Source organism: Mytilus californianus, unplaced genomic scaffold, assembly GCF_021869535.1.
Source record: "Mytilus californianus isolate M0D057914Y unplaced genomic scaffold, xbMytCali1.0.p SCAF_9, whole genome shotgun sequence".
In the NCBI taxonomy this organism is placed as follows: Eukaryota; Metazoa; Mollusca; class Bivalvia; order Mytilida; family Mytilidae; genus Mytilus; species Mytilus californianus.
In genome coordinates, this window is record NW_026262745.1 from 68,639,836 (window position 1) to 68,657,518 (window position 17,683).

Consider the following 17,683-nt stretch of genomic DNA (forward strand, 5'->3'; position numbering starts at 1 on the left):
TACAAGGATTAAAATTCTGCACACCACAAGCGAGTTTTGTCTACAAAAGAAAAGACTCATCAGTGACGCTCGAATCAAAAACTTTTAAAAGGCCAAATCAAGTACCAAGTAGGATGAAATAGAAAGTATACAAATTACCGACAATTGATCAAACTAATGTAGACTCGGATTGAAAAAAAAAACACTCGTTAAATATTCTATTCATTTCTACAAAACCATTGTTGCCACGTTTATAAAAATAAGAAGATGTGTTTTAATTGCCAATGAGACAACTCTCCACCAGAGTATTATTGGGAACAATTATTTCTTTTTTTAAAAAATTGATAGTTACAGCGTATCTATTTATATATTGAACACATTCATTTTTTTCTGTAAATTATTTTAATTTTACTGTTACATGACTTCATGTAGGATTATCTTTAATAGTCTTTTATTGCAAATAAAATACTACAAACTAACCCTGAATTATTTGTTTACTTCAAACCCCTTCCTAAACAAAGAATATAAAGCTGTATGTCCTTTACTGTCAAACATACACATTTAATTCTTACTTTTACGCTTTTAAAGCTTTATTTCTGTCCGTCCAGTCTTCATGTAGTCCGTTAGTCTGTCCGTTTGTTTACCCTTTCGTCCTCTTATTGGTCCTGCCACTGCCATGTCACCGTTAGGTTATATTTAATTAAATATACAAATAAGGCGGTGATGTCTAATTCTCAATGAGACAACTACCCACCAGAGTTCCAACGACATGGATGGAAGCACTTACAGGTCATCGATCGGCCTTCATCAATGAGAAAAACAGATATCGTATAGTAAGCTATGAAATTCCTTGATATTAAAATGTTTACAATATCATATTCGAATAATATTTTTGTAACCTATTTTTTAGCTGTTTCATCCCTATGAAATGTTCGGTTAAATTTGACATGGCGTTATGTCATTTAAAAATTTTCCTAATATGTAAAAAAAAATTAATGAATGAAATTTTCCATTGCTTAATGTCGCAGGTAATTCATTTTGTCAGTTTTGAACGAAGAATATTTCATTAACTTTAAGTTTTCTGTCTAATTTTATTTCACATTTCATGTTTTTTAATCATCCCTCACGTTGTTAGTTTAACGCATTTCTTACTTGAATAAGACATATAATGTAAAAGAGAGGCGAAAGATACCAGAGGGACATTCAAACTCATTAGTCGAAAATAAACTGTCAACGCCATGGCTTAAAAAGACTGAGCAACACGAACCCAACCAAAAACTGGGGTCGATCTCAGACGCTCCGGAAGGGCAAGTAGACCCCGCTCTACATGCGGCACCCGTCGTGTTGCCCACGGTACAAACCCGGTAACAAGTCCAATTCGGTAGGTCACATTCGGGAAAAGGGGACGGGATTATAGTTACGACATAAGGAACATATCCGCTATCATCTGTGAGACGGATATTCCATAACGGTCAACCAACTCGTGATGGCGTCCGTAAAAGTTACGACAGGAAGACTTCAACTTCACCACATGGAACTGTAGTTTTTGACATCAGACCACGCTATAGCCATATTTGCATTATGTAGTAGGGTTACGATTGACTGTGTTGTATTATAGGTATTCATTTAAACTTGTGTGTTAAACGTTTATATTTGAGGTATTTTATCCAGACGACGATACAAATGTTTGGAAACTAGCTAAGATGTGGTGCAATTTAGCAGATTCCTCGATACATCTGGGAATAGTTCATTTAGGTATGAGCGGATTAAAAGATCTTCCAGATTGATTTATATATAGATATATTTATCTATGCATACCTCACAATAACTCTTTATATATCAATACTTTTAGAACTTTTATCAGACCTTTATCAGGTGGTTAATGTCTTGATCTTTATGATGTTGAATTCTATTTAAATTGAGTTTGGCTGCAATAATAGTTTAGTTGACTTTTTTTATATTCCCATTTCTTTGTCTCCTGTATAACCGTCACTTAGTGCAATTTAGACCTGTCGGTAAGCAAAATTAATTAAACTTGAAATACAAAAAAATAGAAAGCTAACATTTCTAAAACAGAAGTATTTAGACAACAAAAACAGTTAAAGTAAAATACTGTACCATGCACTTCTGGTAGTATTTTGTAATTCCCAATGAATTAAAATGTGCCTGTGTAAGGAAAGATTTACTTCAATTCATAATGGTCGTTCTAAAATATTAATTGCACCTCTAAGTAATTCCGATGTGGTTTATTCATTGATTCTGTTAGATTTTAAAAGGGATATAATTTATTATTAACGTTTATAGTTCAATTAAATTATTTTGATTCTACTTTCTTATATTTATTTTGTATGACTAAACAAAAATCATTCGACGGGTGTTAATTTTTGTTTATATTATTGAAATTCTTTACAAATGAATTCATGAGTTATGTATTTAGAAAAAAGGAATTAGCATTTACAACAAGTATCTCTTTGAACAAAGTTTGCAAAATAAAAGTTTCTACTTAAACTTTTTCTTGTAGCTCCTTAATATAATACAATAAGGCGGTTTGTGTATCTATATTTGTCATTGATGTTAATATTATTTATACTGTAATAACAGATGCATTCGATTGATGTACTATCTTGTATGCATTCAAGGATTAACTCATTTGTTAATGGAAGGAGTAAATATATCCATGCACCGAAATCTCTCATCAAGACATCCAGTTTACAAGCTGTTAGCTCCACATTTTCACTACACCCTTGCTATCAACGAGTAAGTCTCAAATGAATTACATTTTGCATACTAATTGAGTTTAAAAAAGAGAGAACTGAAAAACATTTATATTTAAAATCATGCATTAGGTATGCATCTAAAGTGGCGCTTATGTATCGAGTTTGATACATATAATTTCAAGTTTCATAAAGATTACCAGGTTTGTGTTTTTTTCAGACAAAATGTAATCATGAACAACATACATCATACTATCTCGTTTTCCTAATGGAAGTTTCAGAAAAACATGCGCATATATTTGTGGATTTCTAACTTATGATCTTTCTTGTTTAATAAAAGTATAAACATTGTTTATCACATTTGGAAGATTTAAATTAATAATTCATCAACGCTTTATAACTTGGTACGTTAGGTTTTGCGTTTTGTCTACCCAAGACTAATCAGTGGCGCTCGAATCAAAATAATTCAAAGGAAAAATCAAATACGAAGTTGAAGAGTTTAAGTTAAGGTGTCAATGCTAAATGGTATTTTTTTTATATTGGTTGCAGATTAGCAAGACTTGATCTGTTGGGTCCTGGTGAATATGTCGACAGAATCATTAAGATCAAGTCAGCTGGTGTTTTAATTGAACTGGGGGAAAAGTAAGTATTTATATACAAATTCTATTTTTATAACTTAAAGGTAGAAGTTACATACTCAACTATGTAAAAAGGGAAACACAAGGAGATTAGAACTACCTAAAACAATGTTGACATTTTTTTGTTTCGAAATTTTTACAAACATTCGTCTGTTTCAAAACTTTGGCTAACCTTAATCATTACTTACTTTTATTTATTTAATATTTAGTCGAAGAATCAAATATGTAGATAATTTATTTAATTGCACACAACCTTCATTTTACACTTATTCGATTAAAAAAATATACAAAGAATCAACATATTGTGTTCTGTCATTTTGTGTGGGTGCAAAGATTTTAGAATAACAGGAGCAGCTACCCGAATGTGTAGTTTAATGGTTCTACAATAAAGCTAAAGCATGTTTTTTTCGCATATTAATTTGAATTTGAAAAATATTTTTGGATTCAAACTATAGCAAAGTCTATAGCTTTAATTACTTTAAATATATTTAAAAGCGTATTCTATAGTATCAACTTACCAATCAAATTTCCATTTCTCAGCAGAAACGTACCACCTACTCTGTCGTTAGCATTTATTCATCGCAGAAAAATACATTACCAGCGCGCATGTTCAAACTATGCAGACATCATTAATGGAGTGTGCTCCTTACACAAACAATGCTCAAACGGAGTTATTGAAAGAATGGCTGAAATACGTTGTGTCGGTGTCTCAACTCCCTTACGAGATGTTAAGATCGTCTTAAATCTTTAGATACCAGTATTTGATCTGTAATTTTACCAACTGTGTCCCGATTGTGATATTTTGACTGCTTGCATGCAGATTCGCAGGGCAAGTGATGCATGCATGGAGAACAAACTTGTTCTGTTTTCGTACCAAGTCTCGCTTTGAAGAACATGCAATTTCCTCAGTGTTTGGTTGTTACCTTTAATAATCTCTTTTTTGTCGATTTACGAGATTTGAACATTGGTAAACTACTGCCGCCTTAATCATGTTAATTATAAGATGAACTGATTGTCATAAAACAAGATTTCAGCTCCTCCGGGTTAAGTTGACCTTTAGTAAGGTTTTTTAATACAGATAAAATTTGGACACAAAATCTTCTCATACGTTTTCTCACTACTTCTGATATTTTGATCAAAAATAGATATGCTGTAAGTTGTTTGCTCGACAGGATTTGATCATAAGATGTGATGGAATTATAAGGCAATGATATTTTATAGCAAAATCATTTAATATTTCTAAACAATCCCCTATATTGTCTTTATAGGTTGGAGGTTTGGAGGCTAGACATCGATGGAACTCTTCCAGCAGATCTAAGAAAAAGAGGAGTAAGTGGACATTAATGGAATATTAATACATGTGTATTAATACAGTGTGTATATGTTACGTCCTCGATTGTTGGATTGAACGCATTGATACATTTTTCGAAAAGGAATCTTTTTTGTTTGTTTAACATGACTTATATATTTTATTGCACACTATTGCTGTTAACAATTTATTTATTGTAAAGCAATGCACTAAGTATCCCTGATATATTAGTTATTATGTATCCAGGGAGAATATCTTATAAAAGTGATTTGATATATATCATTACAATATTAATGATTTCATGTTTACCGGAGTAGTCCATTTCTATCCGATAATGATTCTTCATAATACTTATTAATTCAGCGTGCTTAGTTAGCTTTGGTTTAATATTTTTGGATAATGTGAATATCAACGGAATATAATATTGATAAAAACAAAATCTTAATGAGCCAGCCAAAAATGATAATCCTTCGACCTTCGAAAAACTGATGGATATGCCAGTAAGAGTTGTCCTCGATATGTTTTTTGAAATTAAAAGACAGATACTCATCATTGAAAATGCTAAATGTAATACTGTGTGTTATTTAAACGTTTTTATTGTAACTCTTCAAGACATTCATCTACAAAGTACTCGTGTATCAAAATGACTAAGAAATAAGTCTGAATTCCCATTAACGGACTTTAAAACTCTATAATAGACAATGCACGGCACATAATTTCAATTATTTTCGATATGGTTGTAAAAAGTAAAATAACAAAAATACCGAACTCCAAGGACTGCTACCGATTTGTTTTGTTGTTTGTTTGTTTGTATAGACATAGACGCATTATGAGTATCAGTTTGATTTCATGACAATTCAACTTACATAGTTGCACAAACGTCCGGTTTCTTGAAGCTGTATATCTTAAAATATGCTTTCAGCTTTTATCTCCTGATGAAAATGGAAATGAAAAGGTCAATTTACCTGGATTTTTCTATGCAGAAGACGGTTTGCGACTTTATTATGCTATCCGAGAGTATGTAGACGAATATGTTAGGTACTATTACTGTGGGGAAGATGACAACGGTAGGTATATCATACTGGTTGGAAATTTAAAATCAAAATAATAAGTTTACAAAAAATAGACCGCACCATGGTCAACAAAAGATATGAAATATATGTACCACTGAATTGAAGACAATGGAAGAAAGTCCAACACAAATTTCACCAAAAACCGAGATATACTTTCAGTAATTCAGGCATTAAAGATAATTGTATTGATTTCGAAATATGTCATTAAAATGGTGGAACTGTAATACTGTAACATCAATATTTCAAAGTCCAGAGAACATTATATAGAATGAGATTGGAAACGGGAAATGTGTCACAAAGGGACAACAATCCGATAAAATAGCAGAAAACAGCCCAACGCCACCAATCTTCCTTCAACACAGCGGCATAATCCAGCATCTGGAGCTGGCTCATAAACAATAATGTATACTAGTTCAGCAAAATGCACGCACCAATAAACTCAAAACATACAAACGAATAATAACATGATGTCAAACAGATCAGGGCTATTCTTGTTTTAAACAATCATATAATGTTTTTAAAAGCAATGGTATCGTGTACTTTGTATAAAAAAATCAAATGTAGTAAAATTGAACCTGTTCCGAGTCTCTTTATCAAACTTGTAACAAAGCACTTAATACAATTAACCACTTAAATCAAATTCTGTTTTAATGAAATGGGACAATATAATTAAGCAGATAGAAACATAGAACTCAATAACTTAACAATAGAAATATTTCTGATATGTTTGTTGAATTTTAGAAACAAAACAAAGATTGATTGACGACGCTGAAATTCAGGCCTTTTGTAAAGAACTACAAAAACCACGCGCGTTTGTTGATGGGGGAATAGGGATCAAAGTGAGTACAGTAGCCTAAATTGTTATGTACTTGTGGACGTATATTTAAGCTTATAACAAGTCGGATTACCTCAAGTCTCATTACTGGTAATCAATAAAGAGATCAAACAAACTGAGTTAAAATGATTACGGAAGTCATTATGAATTCAACATAACTGTAACAATATTTGCCCTAATTTAATCAGAACTAATGAAAATCTGTAATTATCAGAGTCTTATCATTAAAATTTTCACGAACGTCGAACATATGAACAATAACTTTTGTGTTCTAAGGACTCCATTAGAAACAAGACGTTTTAACATATGCTTCTGATTACATATGTAGGTCATGGTTAAAACAACAAAAGCTTGACATCCGGTTCTTTTGTTTGCATTTGCTCTCGTTGTGGTACTTTTTATATTGGAGAGCTACTCCTTTCTAATATTATTTTAAAACTATTGGATCTTAATATTTGATTGTTTTAACTCTAAAGAAAAATAAGTTTACAAATGATCAGGATGATCACATCGTATATATAATTAACTTTGAAATCAATTTTTTTGAAATGTGGAAATTTTCAGTTTATAAAGATTTGTCTAATTGTCTATTTTTGCAGATTATTCTTTATGGTCAAATAACTCTTTACGTGTTAATATATTTCATGTACTTATACTTCGTTTTCCAATTTTGTGGTTTGGTCGTTGCTTATGACTGAAAATCAAAAAAAAACTTTCGGATGTTCGAAGTTTATAAAGTATATTGTTTAATTGCGTATGCTACCAATTAGGGATTTATTCCTTTACAATTCTGTTTATTTTTTATTTTAAGTTTATTTTTAGCACCGGTACTTAGAGGAGAAATTCTCAATATTTACTTCATATCGTTGGAAATATTACATTGATGTTCTTGTCATTTTCTAATAAGTACATTACATGTATATTTCATTATAATACGTTATTTTGATTGGCTAACTGCAATCTCGCGTCATTCTGAAATTAACCTTCAATTCAAAATGAAATGTAACATTCATGATGACACGAGCTTCCACAACAAAGAGCATAGGTAAATAAAAGAAAAACTTCATAGAAATCATGTTTTTATGATCCTAGCAAAATAAAATGTAATTATAAGTATTGAATGCTTCTTTTAGTAATTGTATAGGTTGTTTGTAGAATGAAGCTTCCGCGCTTCATACAAAATGTACTTCGGTCAACGCTTTAACACCCCAATATATTTACAAAATGAAGCATTCAATTCTTAATTGATGTGATATCTTCTGTCTGTTATTGAAATAACGCGTATACTCTTAGACTAGTAATACAAATGTACCCGACGAAAAACATTACGTATACTTCTGTGTGTTTAACTTTGTTTTCTTGATAAAATGTATACTTCTATTTATTTGTTTGGTAGGGTGTAAAAGCTGATGAAATAATTTTAAAATGATTTGGTGAAATATTTGACCTATATATTTTCTTTTGACTAACAATTTTATATTCTGGTATACTTAGTTCAAAATCAAGACATCCAAAACAAAAGACAATATTTTATCAGATGTTTATTGATCTTGATAATCATAAGACAACCAAAATGAGGTGTAGGAGTTCTTAGAAAAACATCAGTATTCCATGGAGTAATGGTTGGTACAATGAATTGATAGGCCTAGGTTTAAATGGTCAATTTGATCAGTCTGTTAGGATGACAGATTTAGTATATCATATAAAAATAAGGAGATGTGGTATGATTGTCAATGAAACAACTATCCACTAAAGTTCAAATGAAGTAGATGTAAGCAATTATAAATAACTGTACGGCCCTAAAAAATGAGAAAAAACATACCGTATAGTCGGATATGAAAGGCCCCGAGATAAAAAATGTATAAGTCTCGATGCATAGAATGAGTCTCTTTCCCTGTCGATGCACCGGTCTCGATTCGATAAAATTATATTAACCATGTTTCTTATCGAAAGACCTTTTGATTTTAAGAGTTATCTCCCTGTACATTTTTTTTCTAGTTTTTGCTACTTCTTCACAACCGTAAAAGAAATCGACAAATTTATGTTTCCAAATTTCTCGTTATATCCTCAAGATGTTCTGTTCAATTTTGACTGATGCGATACGGAGACTTCATATGAGAGTTATTTACCCTACTGTATTCGACCTAAGTGATATATATGCTACTCATGAACTGTAAGTTCTCGAGACCTAGGGTATTTTGATTTGATGCCCTTGGTCTACCAAAAGAAATTTGAGGTCAATGGTAAAGGTCAAGGTCATGAACTCAATTTTAACTTTTGATTTGTTTCGCTTTGCCCCAGAAACTCTAATTAATGGCCAAAAATACTACCATATTATTCATTGCAACATGTGGTAACTTTACAATTTTGGTCGAAAGAGTACTATGCTTTTTAAGGGCTTACGATACAGTGACAGGGGAGGTTATGACGTCGCTAACGTAAAATGTTTTTTTTTTTGCGACGTCAAACCGTGACATATAGCGTTTTTCGACTGATTTTAATTATTAGCTCGAAAAGGAAAACATGGCCCTCTCTTTTTATAGTGACATTGGACTTGATTATTTGTACCATTTTTATAAACAAATCACTAATTAATTTGTGTTTTATCAAATCAATATACAGCTATTCTGTTTTTCTAACATCCTAAAAATTTAATAAACTTCAATTCTTTTCAGAGATTTGTTAAACAAATTTGAAGCATTCTTGTTTAAAGAAGATATTCCAAGAGTTTTTACAAACATGCATCCACTTGTGTTTATCATTTGAAACCAAAAAGTTAGGTATGACTGTCCAACGGATAGAGATTTCGAAGAAACCGAATTTTGAGTACATGTCTAAAATTTTGAGTACATGTCTAAAATTTTGACCCAATATTTTTCTAAAAGTAGCCCAGGAAGGTATAGTTTTTGTAACATATTTGCATTGACGATGTTAACAATTACTTTCATACAAATTTTCGTCAAAAATAATTACCCTGTGATGAAAAATGTATCGAAAACTCTTAATAGTTTTTTTCTCTCCTGGAAAGTTTATGGACATAAAACTCATGAACCATAGCAGAGACCTAGATTGTATTGATTTGGGATCCTTCCTTTATGACCTTGAAACTAAGGTCAATGTAAAATGAGAATTTAACAATCTAGCTTTTGACTTTTCCTTTAACTTCATTCTGGTACATAATATAGTCATAGGATTTTCTGCATTAGGTTTAGAGACTTATGACCTAGAAAAATGTCAACCAGAAATGACCTAGAGTAAACCGGAAGTAATAATTTGTGCACTTCTATCCGGAAAAATACATAGAAACCTTCCTTTTTTCAACCGGTATGCATGAACCTAACGTTTAAGACCGGAAATGACCTTCTGTTAACCGGAAGTAAAACATTATCTCTCTTATTTTAGGCAAAAGTATATCGAAACCATATATTTTTCGAATCAGTGTGAATAAAGCTATCTTATGAAACTAGAAATGACATTTCCTTAACCGGAAGTAGCAAATCATCCCCTTCATTTCATGCGAAATTACTTAGAAACTATATACTTTTTGAATCAGTATGAAGAAACCTATGATTTGACGCCAGTAGTAAGTTTGTGTAAACAGGAAATGGCTTGTTATCAATGATTTAGAAATCTAATAATGGAAAGACATTCAAGTGATTTCTGAACAATTAGTTTTTTCTTTCATTTTTGTGGTTTTTTTTTTGTGTTTTTTTTTTTTTTTTTTGGGGGGGGGGGGGATTTATTCTTTGGTATATTCTCCATCGATTAATGCCATTTTAACATTTAGATGCTGTCTGAATTTATATATTGTTTGTAATGAGTTTGTTTATTTTTCTGAGTGCAGATAATTGAGATCTAAACAAATCTTTAACAGTGGACATAATCCGTAAAAACATATTACATTTTATAGGGTGTTCCAAGTACAAATGACAAATTTGAGACGATTGACCAGCTTACAGATACAATAACGTCAATTATTTACACCTGTAGTGTTATGCACGCAGCTACGAATTACCCAATGTATGATGAATATGGTTTCCCACCGAATTATTCAACAATGCTTCACAAAGAGCCCCCTAGTGATGCGGTAAGATATGTTTTCCAGGGTATTGAATTATTATAGATAACAAGGGCATACATGTGTACACTTTTTTCAAATGACGGTATTGATTTGTAATGTTTTAGCACTTTTCGGATCAGTCAGACGCTAACATTGTGTATTTCGATTTATCACGAATTACAAGTGAGTGTATCTTGAACATGCATGCAACATGTAGTTTTATTATTAAAAAAATTGTTAAATAATTAGCGTTGTCTTGACTTTAACAAGCGATCAGTATTTCGAATTATTCTTTATCGTTTGATTTAATGTTGTGTTATAGTACCATTGTCCTCAGAGACTGGAATAGTTGAACACTAATAACCATATCTAACACTGTCACATTATATGTGTACTAATCAAGAAGCTTAAAATCAAGTAGTTGCCTGTAGTTGTCTGTAGTCTTTTATCGTGGTATAAATTAGAATTTCGCTTATGTCTTTGGGATTGGTCATGTTTTGTGATCATGTGGCCTTTCATATTGTAGCTCGTTCTATGGTACACAGGCTCACCTTAAAAATAACGTCAAAATATAAATTACGTTGACTAGCAATATACTTTTTTATAATCTATACGAGATAAAAAAAAATATACCGGAAGTGACGTTTTTGGAAAGAAGTTTCCATTTTCTTTCCGGACGTGTATGTGAATGGCATCGTTATAAATTTCGAGTTGAATTTTCATTCGTACTTTTCAACAAAATGAAAAATCTGAATAATTCAACGCTACAACAGTATAAAACTTGTTAAATTTTCAAATACATTTGTTGTTACTGAACGCCAGTTATGAATGAGCATGCGTTATCATATTCATATCTAATCAGAATCGATGTATAAGTAAAATGTCGGTAGACTTCTAGGACGTTTCCAGGATTGACAATAAACGACGTTGATTTTGATTGAAGAATATTCACTGAAAAAGTTTGTATAAGTCTTAACATTAGAATGCAAATCGTGTTTGAGCAAATAATTTTGTCGACTGGGACATCTTTTTGACGATTTATGAAACGTATGTAATTGAAAACAGATGCAACGCATCACATTTTATCACTTGTTAGCATAACTTGTAATAATCGACGATATATCTTGTTCAGTAGGTATAAGGTTGTTCTGGTACAGTTCCAGGAAAAAATTTATTGGAATATATATTTTACATTATGAAAATATAACACAAGGGTTAAACGAATAACCTCAGTGTTTACAATCTATTATTGTTCCCTGTAGATGACCACTTAGAACACACTGTCGATTATGCCCCTCCAAAAATATGATGATAAGTAAACAAATACATCGAATTTTCAGGACGCATGCATGACTTGATACACCGTTATGGAATATCTGCGTCACAAAGGACCACTGCCTTGTTCTGATTGCCAAAGCCGCAATTATGTGTCTTTCTAAATTTAAAAAATTTCTAAAAGAAATAATCCACAATGTTTTTCAATATAAAAATAGAAGCATACGCTATAAATGTATTGCTTTGGGATATCATACGACATATTTTGTTAATACTGAACAAAAGGTATAAAATATACCGAGGAACAGACCTTTTCTTATATTCATATGAGTCGGATTTCCTTTAGACCTTGTCAAAAACAAGAAGATCAAAGAATTCAGATCATATGATTTCACATTCAGATATATTGATGATGCTCTTTCCATTAACAATCCAAACATTTGTGATTGAGTTCCGTTAATATATCCTCCAGATCTAAAAATTAAAGAAACAACAGACACGGCTTCCTACGCCTCATTTTTATACTTATACCTCGAATATGACACAAGCGGTCATCTCTGTAATCTCTGTACCAGAATCTACGACAAGAGAGACGATTTTAATTTTGAAATTATAAAAAATCCCCCACCTTAGCAGCAATACATCAACTTCACCCACATATTGGATATACATTTCCTAACTCATTCGGTATTCAAGAGCTTGAAGCTCAGTTCATAAAAAATGAAAACAACACGTTATAAAGTCCATGCGTCCGAAGCGCTTTTCTGGATTTACCTTCATCAGGAACGCTCACAGTCGAATATTTGAAAGCCAAGAATGTATAACCGAAACAGTGAAGAGCTATATGAACAAAAGGGACCTAAAAAAATAGACAAATTTATTCAAGGCTTACTTTGCCTGATGGAGACGAAACCTTAGTTTCTATTATTTTAAAGTTTATAAACGGACAATTCTAGAAAGGTTTGTAATTTTTCTATGTAGTGCTTTGTAGACTGTTTGTCTTTTCGTCGTTTTTAATTTTTGTTGCATTGGTATTTATGGTGTTGTAGCTTTCTCCCTAATTATGAACTGTAAGAAACATATTTGTATCTTCCGTCATATTTCAATTTGACTATATGGTATTTGTTTTTGTCCTTAGTTCTTGAATGGATATGTAATTTATTTACCATATCTTCTTATCGTTACTAAAAGAATGTCAATCTTTAGTGGGAACATACAAAATTCATCTAATATTTTGAATTTTCTTTACGCTATGGTACACTGTCCCACACTCAGATCATTTTTAGCTCACCTGGACAAAGGGCCAAGTGACCGTTTCTCATCACTTGGCGTCCGTCGTCGTCATCCGTCGTCTTCCATTAACTTTTGCAAAATTTTTTTCGTCTAAAACTATTGGGCCAAATTTAACCAAACTTAACCACATTCATCATTGGGGTATCTAGTTTAGAAAATTTGTCCGATGACCCCGCTTGCCTGCCAAGATGGCCGACATGGCTAAAAATAGGACATAGGAATAAATTTTAAGTTTGGTCAATCATTTCATTATTTTTAAAACCATTATAAACAGAGAAAATTTTACGGGAGCAAAAAACTTCAGAATGTTGAGCTCTACCTATTGTGTATATACGTCAAAACTGTCAGACGACTTCTTATAGAAGTTTTTGCCCTTAAATGACAAATTTTACCATTTCTTTTTTGTTTTGCCTATTATCTTGAACACAATAATAGATAGAGAGAAACTTTAAAATGCAAAAATGACCAGCAAGACAAGTTCTACAAAAAAATCCAATGATCAAAATCGTCAGTTGACTCCTTATTAGAGTTATTGCCCTTTGATGACGATTTGAACCATTTATATGCGTTTTTGTCTTATATCTTAAACATTATAATTGATAGATAGAAACTCAATTAAGCAAAATTAATCAGCAAAGAAGATCTACAATAAAAACAATCAAGAAGACTTCTTATTGAAGTTATTGTCCTTTATTGACGATTTTTTTTTTTCATTTGTTTTGCGTTTTTGCCTTATATGAACATGATGATAAGAATTATAATAGATAGAGAGAAACTTTAATATGCAAAAATGATCAGTATGACTAGTTCTACAAATAAATTTAATGATCAAAATCGTCAATTACCTTATTAGAGTTATTGCCCTTTGAAGACTATTTTAACCATCTATTTGCCTTTTTGCCTTATATCTTAAAAATTAAAATTGATAGATAGAAACTTAAAAAAGCAAAATATGATCAGCAAGAAGAACGATGAAGACAATAAAGATGACTTCTTATTGAAGTTATTGCCCTTTAATGACGATGTTTTACCGTTTATTTTGCGTTTTGCCTATATGAATTGGATGATGAACATTATAATAGATATATAGACACTTTTAATTACATAAAAGATATTATAACAAGTCAAATTTTGCCGATATAGTTAGTTGACTGCCACTCTAAATTGGAGTGATTGCCCTTAAATGAGGATTTTGTTTTACCCTCTTTTGTGTTTTGAGCAAAAAGTAAAGAGATAGAGAGAAACTAAATAGACTAAATGATCAGCGATACAAGATCAACAAAACAGAGATTTTTGTCATGAAACATATTCTCGTCTGCAATGTTGGAGAGTGTCCTTTGTTGAATATGCAACGACGAACGAGTGTGGTATATTAGATCTCTACTAGTGTATAATCATATCATGCGGAACATTAATTTCTTAAAACGCCACTATTCGTGCGGAAAAGATTCTTTATAAGATACTAATATAATATAGAAATCAATATATGCAGAAAATACAAAAGGTAGCTCAGAGCTAATACATATCTTAATCATAACATTAATGACTGCTATCTTGAATATCTATAACCGGTAATTTAGAAATGATATTTTCTGAGTTGGAAACAACCTGTATTATTCAAGGAATCATGTTGATGCAACTCAATTGTTTTAATACGATTGTTTCTGTAAATTTGTAATAAATAGTTGTTACGTATATTATAAGAATAATTATATTTTTACAGAAAGCTTTGACTGACCAAGATGTCTTAGATAGCCTTCCTTCAGTCGCAGAAACATTTGACATGATGACTATTTTCACCCGTCTCAGTCAGGAAACTACCAAACCCCTTGGAGAGTTCGAGGTTCAATACATAGAAGACGAAGGCGCAGTGAAAATCCTTGATAAGTAAGAAAATATATAAAAGATTGAAATTAATATTAGCTCCTTCAATGCTCATAGTTTCCATACAGATCAATTTTTAAAATATCTAATATAGATCTAGAACGTCGCTGTTAAAGTAAATCATTGAGTCATTGAAAACAAGGTTTACTTATACTTCTTTCTACAGCTATCAATACATCCGAAAGTTGTTTAAATGGACAAATCAATGAATTGATGGGTGCAACCTACATTTTTCAATATAATATTTTGTAACATGTATGTCCTATTTTATATTTATATCTTACCATAATTTAAGTGCATCCGAAAAGGTAGTCACAATATAATAAAGAACTGGGTGCATGTACAAAAGTATTCCGCGGTCATTTGTGACACTCCTAGCTGAAAATGATCGACTACTTTGTAACGGGATGGTTAACATTCTGTAGAGATGATTGTTTCATCTTTACTGAACAAATAATGTTCATTTGATTTTAGTCTTTCAAAATGTGCGTGTAGTTGAAAATTGAATTTATAAATACCATTGCTTTTTGTCATATATTTCTTTGTATATTTTGCTCAATTAGATATACTTTACACGTGAATATACCATCTTTATCATATAATTTACTATCTTGTATTTACACTTTAATTTATTGATTTTAAATTGATTAGTTCAACTTTATCGTTTAGGTTCAGAAGTAAGTTGGCCAAAATTGGAATGGACATTGAAAAGCGTAACGAAAAGATAAAAGAAGAAAATGAAAGACGAAAGGCCGATAATGAAATTGTATATCAGCGTCCGTACACCATACTTTTGCCTAAAAATGTACCGAATTCTATTGCAATATGACAATAATTTTACTCGAAATCTTAATATTTGTTGAACAAATATAAACAGTATTTACAACTAGATTTGATCAGTATGGATATAGTTTAGTTAAGTAAGCTTTGGTTATATTGTGTTTTCATTGATATACAAAAATATATTGCAGTTTTCGATATTTCTTACATAAAAGATATCAAACTTGTTTCTGCTAAGGATTGCCTATATTTTCGATTTTTTTATGCTGTATATTTTTCGTCATTCTATTTTCTTAATTCTATGGAAGACTTTAATTATAAATATCGAAGACCTATGTCATTTTACTCGAAATCTTAATATTTGTTGAACAAATATAAACAGTATTTACAACTAGATTTGATCAGTATGGATATAGTTTAGTTAAGTAAGCTTTGGTTATATTGTGTTTTCATTGATATACAAAAATATATTGCAGTTTTCGATATTTCTTACATAAAAGATATCAAACTTGTTTCTGCTAAGAATTGCTTATATTTTCGATTTTTTTATGCTGTATATTTTTCGTCATTCTATTTTCTTAATTCTATGGAAGACTTTAATTATAAATATCGAAGACCTATGTCATTTGAATTCAGATTTATCCTTGTATTCATATTATCATTATGTTCTGTGTATATGTACAAACATTCTGAATTCATAACTTGGTCCTGATCCCTTTAATTGATACATAACCGTTTAATGAGTATGATATTCTTGAATGCGAACTTGTAACTCTCTAAAGCTGATAAGTGTATTGAATTGCTAAAAGTCAAAGAGAATAAAAAACATTTGCAAAAAGAAAGAGGTCAACACTGTCAATCCATTTGGAGAACACGCTTTAAGAATCTAAATGGTGTACAGTTAATATCTCTCCTAAAGAAAAACGGATCCAATCATGATGTTGTTGGCCTTCGTAGAGTATCGATGTTTTATTCGACGTAGCTTTAATTGCCACTCGTTTAAGGAAGACAACCCGACGTTTTAAAGGGATTCAAATTGTTTTTGCTTAAGTTTTAGAATAGAATCGATAATATAAACGGGAAACATGGCAAAGAGACAGCAACCCAACTAAAGCATCATATATGATGAACAAATAGGACTTTTTATCTTGATACCATCTTAATTGGTATAGTCCTATCCTAACTATTTTACGCGATACATCGACTTCTGATAATTGTCTTTCAAATGGCATAGGAACCTTACTAACAATGATAGCAGACAAATAGTTTTAACGAATGACTCATATGTGACTTAACAACTTTATTTTAACGAAATACAAATAAAGTTTAACGCCAAAAACTAACTATTATGTATTTTTCGTAATTTTAAATCAAATGACGATTATTCATTTGATTTTGATTTTTTTGTGCGGGAGGGGAAATTTTTGATATTTAATAAATTGTTTGAAACTTAATTTTGTGAAAAAAATTCTTCATCGCAAATACAGTAAAGAAAACCCAAATTTTTAAAACAAAATGTCTTGTTCCTAAATGTTAATAAAAAAATATTAATAAATGCCTGTACCGAGAAAAACAAAAACTGTCTTGTTCTCTCCTTTCCTCTTATCCCTACACATTCATGCTCATTGTAAATGTATCTGTCGAACGATACAATCAGTTATTTTTTCTTAATCTTTTCTTGTACAATATTCTCATTTTTAGCGTTTTAAATTATTCCATTGCTGTGATGGAAATGCGGTTTTTTTTACTTACCAGATCCATTTACTTATTTGAAAGCCGACGAAAGATTTAATTCTTTTTTATCCCTGTAATTAAGTTCTAGATACAAGTTTCTTTGAATTCA

General features: G+C 31.1%; 1 protein-coding gene across 1 annotated transcript in view; it reads left to right on the plus strand.

Moving 5' to 3' along the window:
* The window catches only part of LOC127715177 (allene oxide synthase-lipoxygenase protein-like), a 28,844-nt gene extending 11,550 nt beyond the window's left edge, over positions 1-17,294 (plus strand). The window contains exons 8-16 of the mRNA XM_052221216.1: positions 1,638-1,734; positions 2,619-2,736; positions 3,243-3,335; positions 4,600-4,660; positions 5,563-5,707; positions 6,455-6,552; positions 10,459-10,635; positions 14,900-15,063; positions 15,730-17,294. Of these exons, the coding sequence (XP_052077176.1) occupies positions 1,638-1,734; positions 2,619-2,736; positions 3,243-3,335; positions 4,600-4,660; positions 5,563-5,707; positions 6,455-6,552; positions 10,459-10,635; positions 14,900-15,063; positions 15,730-15,889 (1,113 nt within the window). The 3' untranslated portion in view covers positions 15,890-17,294. The remainder of the gene's footprint in view (positions 1-1,637; positions 1,735-2,618; positions 2,737-3,242; positions 3,336-4,599; positions 4,661-5,562; positions 5,708-6,454; positions 6,553-10,458; positions 10,636-14,899; positions 15,064-15,729) is intronic.
* Positions 17,295-17,683: the final 389 nt, after the last annotated feature.